Consider the following 6,787-nt stretch of genomic DNA (forward strand, 5'->3'; position numbering starts at 1 on the left):
TAACGTTGGTACTCTTCTACACTGTATGACCTGTCAGCATAACGTTGGTACTCTTCTACAGTATACTGTATGACCTGTCAGCATAACGTTGGTACTCTTCTACACTGTATGACCTGTCAGCATAACGTTGGTACTCTTCTACAGTATACTGTATGACCTGTCAGCATAACGTTGGTACTCTTCTACACTGTATGACCTGTCAGCATAACGTTGGTACTCTTCTACACTGTATGACCTGTCAGCATAACGTTGGTACTCTTCTACACTGTATGACCTGTCAGCATAACGTTGGTACTCTTCTACCCTGTATGACCTGTCAGCATAACGTTGGTACTCTTCTACACACTGTATGACCTGTCAGCATAACGTTGGTACTCTTCTACACTGTATGACCTGTCAGCATAACGTTGGTACTCTTCTACACTGTATGACCTGTCAGCATAACGTTGGTACTCTTCTACACTGTATGGCCTGTCAGCATAACGTTGGTACTCTTCTACATACTGTATGACCTGTCAGCATAACGTTGGTACTCTTCTACATACTGTATGACCTGTCAGCATAACGTTGGTACTCTTCTACACTGTATGGCCTGTCAGCATAACGTTGGTACTCTTCTACATACTGTATGGCCTGTCAGCATAACGTTGGTACTCTTCTACATACTGTATGGCCTGTCAGCATAACGTTGGTACTCTTCTACATACTGTATGACCTGTCAGCATAACGTTGGTACTCTTCTACACTGTATGGCCTGTCAGCATAACGTTGGTACTCTTCTACACTGTATGACCTGTCAGCATAACGTTGGTACTCTTCTACACTGTATGGCCTGTCAGCATAACGTTGGTACTCTTCTACACTGTATGACCTGTCAGCATAACGTTGGTACTCTTCTACACTGTATGACCTGTCAGCATAACGTTGGTACTCTTCTACACACTGTATGACCTGTCAGCATAACGTTGGTACTCTTCTACATACTGTATGACCTGTCAGCATAACGTTGGTACTCTTCTACACTGTATGACCTGTCAGCATAACGTTGGTACTCTTCTACACACTGTATGACCTGTCAGCATAACGTTGGTACTCTTCTACACACTGTATGACCTGTCAGCATAACGTTGGTACTCTTCTACACTGTATGACCTGTCAGAATAACGTTGGTACTCTTCTACACTGTATGACCTGTCAGCATAACGTTGGTACTCTTCTACACTGTATGGCCTGTCAGCATAACGTTGGTACTCTTCTACACTGTATGACCTGTCAGAATAACGTTGGTACTCTTCTACACTGTATGGCCTGTCAGCATAACGTTGGTACTCTTCTACATACTGTATGGCCTGTCAGCATAACGTTGGTACTCTTCTACACTGTATGACCTGTCAGCATAACGTTGGTACTCTTCTACACTGTATGACCTGTCAGCATAACGTTGGTACTCTTCTACACTGTATGACCTGTCAGCATAACGTTGGTACTCTTCTACACTGTATGGCCTGTCAGCGTAACGTTGGTACTCTTCTACACTGTATGACCTGTCAGCATAACGTTGGTACTCTTCTACACTGTATGACCTGTCAGCATAACGTTGGTACTCTTCTACACTGTATGGCCTGTCAGCATAACGTTGGTACTCTTCTACACTGTATGGCCTGTCAGCGTAACGTTGGTACTCTTCTACACTGTATGACCTGTCAGCATAACGTTGGTACTCTTCTACACTGTATGGCCTGTCAGCATAACGTTGGTACTCTTCTACACTGTATGACCTGTCAGCATAACGTTGGTACTCTTCTACACTGTATGACCTGTCAGCATAACGTTATGTGTCTCAGGACTCGGAGCTACAGCGGGCCGTCTGGCAAGGCTCCCGGTTCAATCCCTCCACTCCTCATGGCTGCAATTAAGTGTCCTCGAGCAAGTCGTCTAAACCTCTAATGATGTGAATGACGAAAGCGACAAAACCGACAGAAAGTGTGTGGTCGGCTACGCTGTGGTCGAGCCCCGAGTCACCATTGAAGTGTTTGCTCAAACCCGCTCTCTGACGTTCCTCAAGCGCTTAAATAATTGTCCCCGTGTGGGTCAAGTGACAAGTGAGAAAAATCTAAAAGGAAAACATAAAGGCTTGGGGGTAAAAACAACAGGGAACTATAACTGGCCGATGGCAAGGATTAGTTTCCCTCCCATTTCAAGCTGGAATTGTTATTGTGGGGAGAGAGAGAGAGAGAGAGAAGGGAAGTGGAAACTGGCCTACAACAGCCTGTAACGATTGGTTGACGCTTCGCCGCGTCATAGGAGCGCAGCAAAAAGTTGAAGCCAGCTCAACCTTTTTCTCTTATACTGTAGCTCTCCAATAGCGACAAGTGTAACACTATTCAGTAATTCTTTCCCTGAAATGTATAGTGTGAACCCGGGGGACTGTTAATCTGTTATGTCTTTTTTTTAAAGAGATATAAAAGAGATAAGTTGGTCACAAAGAAAAGTGTAGCGTCACTGAGCTTCAACAGAAATCGACGTACAGTTTATAGCCCGTCGTGTTGGCACCGTCTGCTAGCACGGACGCAGCAGCACCACACACACATGCTCCTGACGAGCAGTTCATGGTTGCCTTGCCGTAGTTGCGCAGATTTATTTAAAGATCGGGCTTTCAACCAGAACCACAGGAACTTCTGTTCAGCTCGCCCCAGTGTGGCCGGGCCGTCTTCATTGGCTGAGGCCCGTGCAGTGGCAGCTAGCTAATGTGTGTGTGTTTTAGGGGAGGGGGGGGGGGGGGGTTTGGGGGGCTGTGAATCCGCTCCACGCATGCAGCCACACCATCATGGTGTGTGTGTGTGTGTACATGTGTGTGCGTGCGTGTGTGCGTGTTTTAGGGGGGGCCTGTGATTCCGCTCCACACACACGCAGCCACGCCATCATGCCAGGAATTCCTGCATGGTAAGTTACTTAGTGTTTCAGGGGGAATTGGAGATGTTTCGAGGGGCTTTTTGGGCAGGCCCGATATGACCCATATTTATTCATCTGTGTTTTTAGTTTGGGTGGCGTGCCGCTAATGTTGCGCAGTTAATCGAAGAAAAAACAAAAGATTGCGATCTAGATTCAGACACCTGCGCAATCTCTCATCTTGTGAAGAATCGTGAAGGATCGCGCCCCTAGTTGGCTGTCCAATTCATTTTAGTTACTCTTATGTTTTTGCTACAAGAGAGAGACGTTAAGAGAGGTTGAAGTCAAGCTTTCATTTCTGTTTAAAGCCACAGTAGTTATGGCTCCAGGTGACACATTTTCAATGTAGTCATGTTCAGCAACTACTGACTAAAAAAACGATTAATATTTTCATGGAAAACATGAGAATTGTGTGAGAATCGTGATCTCAATTCTTTTGGAGAAAAATCGAGATAAACATTTGAGCAAGAATCGTGCAGCCCTATACCCGGTAGTACCCGCCAGAATCGGTTGTGTAATACTGCTGGAGGCTGGCATTCAGTGATGGAAGACGTACTCACATTATTTACTTATATTAACCTATTGTAGAAATCGTATGTTACAAGTACAAGTTCGGACATCAACATTTACTTGAGTAAAAGTACAAAAGTATCTGCATCAAAATATAGGCCTACTTAAAGTACCAAAAACATTATATACTCATTATGCAGGTCCCATAATTTCACAGACACGTTTTCAAATAAGTATAGTGGGTATAGGCATTAGGGGGCCATATAGGTTGTTACCATCAGCTATTCTTATAGGACTTTTGATGTTTTATTACTAACATATTTACTTAACAAAAACAGTTGAAAGGGTTTCTGTTGAAATTTGTTTGAGGTTAACCCCCAAGTATTAATATTATCCATAGAATGCCTATACTAATATGGCATAGACATACCGGTACACACAAAGCCACACACTGAAGAGGTTAGCACCGCTCAAAAATGTATGTCAACTGCATTCTACAGTCATTCTACAAGCTTGTATCGGATACTTTCTTTCGCTATATTTGTCGATTGGTGATGAAGTGCAACACTACACTGTATATAGGAAATGCCCTGGTCGTAATGACTGTATCAGTGTCAGTTGGACAGTGGCTAGGCAGAGGTGGGTTTCAGGGCAGAGGTCATAGGTCACCGACACTAGGTCAGTTGGCCAAGGCAGGAGCCATCAGTCATCGTGAAAAGGAGGAGATCTGCTTCCAGATCTGACTGCCAGTCCAAGTTAAAACGTCCCTGCTGTGTTTTGAACTCATACCTATACTCTACTCACATCTCCTATCTTTACAAAATTGTTTGTTATTGTGTGTGTGTGTGTGTGTGTGTGTGTGTGTGTGTGTGTGTGTGTGTGTGTGTGTGTACGCGCAACGCTGTGCGTGCGTGCGTGTCATGCATCTGCTGTTTAGTTCATGTTCTGTTCATGTGTGTTTGGCAGTAACACGTTAACTAATCCCTTTGGAAATCAGAGTGTGTATAAATGCAACCAACAGGCCCAGTTGTACACATGCAGAGTTACTGAGGATGTTGCTGTGTATTTTGTGAGTTGCTCTGGATAATAATTAAATTGTACAATGGCATTTTGTCTCAGACAGACAGACAGACAGACAGACAGACCGTTACTGATCTCCATGGGTAAATGCAGGTGTCAACACCATTGACGAGAACTCAATATTCTCTCTTTTTCCAGTGTTGTTCTTTGGTCCGTGACCCAGTTCTGGGTCCTGACCCACGGCTTGACAAACACCAGCCTAGAATAGATCCCCCATACATACAGTGTAGGTCTATTCTAGAGCGCTGGCCTGGGGTGCACTTAGCTCAACCTTTCTAAACTACTCTGTATTTTTAGTTTGTCTGACAGTCAGAGCCGTGAATGACCACAGACCGTTTAAACGTATATATAGGCTATACTCTTTCTTTAAAACAAAACTGTAAAAGATAATAATTGTGTAAAAATGGAGATTATGGAATCAAGGAGAAACTTTCTGGGAAACTTTTGGATATACCACTAAAGCCATGTTTTATAGGCCTACTGTGGCTAAATTTGTTCCATTAATTTATTAGTTTTATCTTTCCAAAACAACATAGGCCTATCTACAAGCTTGTTTTAAGATATAGGCCTATTTGAAAGATTAAACACTGCAGTAGCTCACATTATTGAACATTTTTAAAGTTCTTGAAACTTGGATGTGACACTGTAGGATTACATTGAAAGTGGTTAACAAATGGGCTATTTCTTTTACCTTTCAGAAGGACAAGGAACTTGAGGAAAAGCAGGTATCTGTGGACCTCCATTGGGCTTCAGATGGCGAGAGGGACGGATGATGGGACAGATCGACAGGGCTCTCTGTCTGTCAGATAATATATCCTATTGATTTATTCACAAAGCAGGCGGTCTCCCTGGACTGTGCAAATACAGTGCATATAACAAACAGCGTGTCCACTCACACACACGTTCTTTCAGATGGGGCTCTGTTTACTCGGGGGATCCGTTAAATGAAACGTGTTCAAACGGCGCTCCGCACACATTTCTCGCGCGTGTGTATCCTGTGCACATTAAAACAACACCAGGGGCCTGTCTTCAGAGGCGCTGCTATGTCGACGTCTTTATCTAGAAGTGAAGAAAACCTGCACCGTCTACAGATCGTGGGACCTGTCCATCGATTTGGATTTCATCCACCAAGCAGAAACAACTTTAAGTGATGGTGACTGAGAAACAAAAATAAACTACAAAAAAATAAACTGTAAAACTATAGAACCTTAATTGTGCCGTGCGTAATTTGCGTAATTGACCCCTCTCGACGGCCCCAAAGATCGAGCAGCACCTGTCCGGTCCAGACGTCCATCCAACAACATTAAAGCATCATCATCACCAACTCCAGTCTCAGTGACTCAGATCCTGTCCTGTCCTGCAGTCTGTCCTGTCCAGATGATGATCAATTAGGACAGGATTAGTCCTTCAATTACCGCTATAGTCCTTCGGAGTGTGAAGATGTGTCCTCCTCACTGCGCGGAGTGCCCTCAGTCAGTCAATGCGTGCTTTAATAACCTCTTTAGCCTCCGCTTGCTTCTTGTCCAGTGAGTGCGTGTTGTTTCTTAACTTTGTTTCTGTCACTTGTGACGACGAGGGAGGCAGAACTGCGCGCGTGCGTGCGTGTATACGCACTCTCCCTTTCAAATGAAAGGGCGCATTTATCCTCAGCGCACAGACCTCTCTCTCTCTCTCTCTCTCTCTCATGCACCCCACTAGTCCTCTCTGAGCGCGCCTGGTTTACATTGCAGAAACCTCAAACCCACAACTCTCTCTCTCTCTCTCTCCCTCTCTCTCTCCCTGACTCCCTCTCCCTCTCTCGTCTCAGTTTTCATTGGCCCCAAAGTTCTCCCTCTGTCTTCAGTTTTTGACTTGGTTCCATGCTTTTGTTTTCAGCCTATAGTCTTCCTGTTAAATCCATTCTCTCTCTCTCATCTGTTGGTGAGTTTTTTGTTTTGTTTTAGGAGCAGAACGTAATTAGAACTCATATAACGGTTTCTCAGTTAATTTAATTTGGCAGATATATTTTAATTAAATAGCATGTAATTGATTTGATGGCAATGTATGCTGTGGTGAATTTATGACTTAATTATATACATAAAGTCTTCGAACACTCGCTTGAACGCATGCGGTGCAGGTTTGTTTTTTTGCAGCTTTCAGGCGCCATCTTCTGGCCTCTTCCTACAATTACAATCTTCTTGGTTTCTCTCAGATACTCAAAAATGTGCCTATAGCACCTGTCTCCTGACACTTTCCTTAAAATGTTGTC

General features: G+C 44.0%; 1 protein-coding gene across 1 annotated transcript in view; it reads right to left on the reverse strand.

The window, feature by feature from the left end:
• Positions 1–6,219, reverse strand: part of itga10 (integrin, alpha 10) — a 66,130-nt gene extending 59,911 nt beyond the window's left edge. The window contains exon 1 of the mRNA XM_080769176.1: positions 5,231–6,219. Within this exon, the coding sequence (XP_080625302.1) occupies positions 5,231–5,282 (52 nt within the window). The 5' untranslated portion in view covers positions 5,283–6,219. The remainder of the gene's footprint in view (positions 1–5,230) is intronic.
• Between the last annotated feature and the right edge of the window lie 568 nt (positions 6,220–6,787).

Source organism: Protomyctophum bolini (genome assembly GCF_963924005.1).
Source record: "Protomyctophum bolini genome assembly, chromosome: 7".
Classification (NCBI taxonomy): Eukaryota; Metazoa; Chordata; class Actinopteri; order Myctophiformes; family Myctophidae; genus Protomyctophum; species Protomyctophum bolini.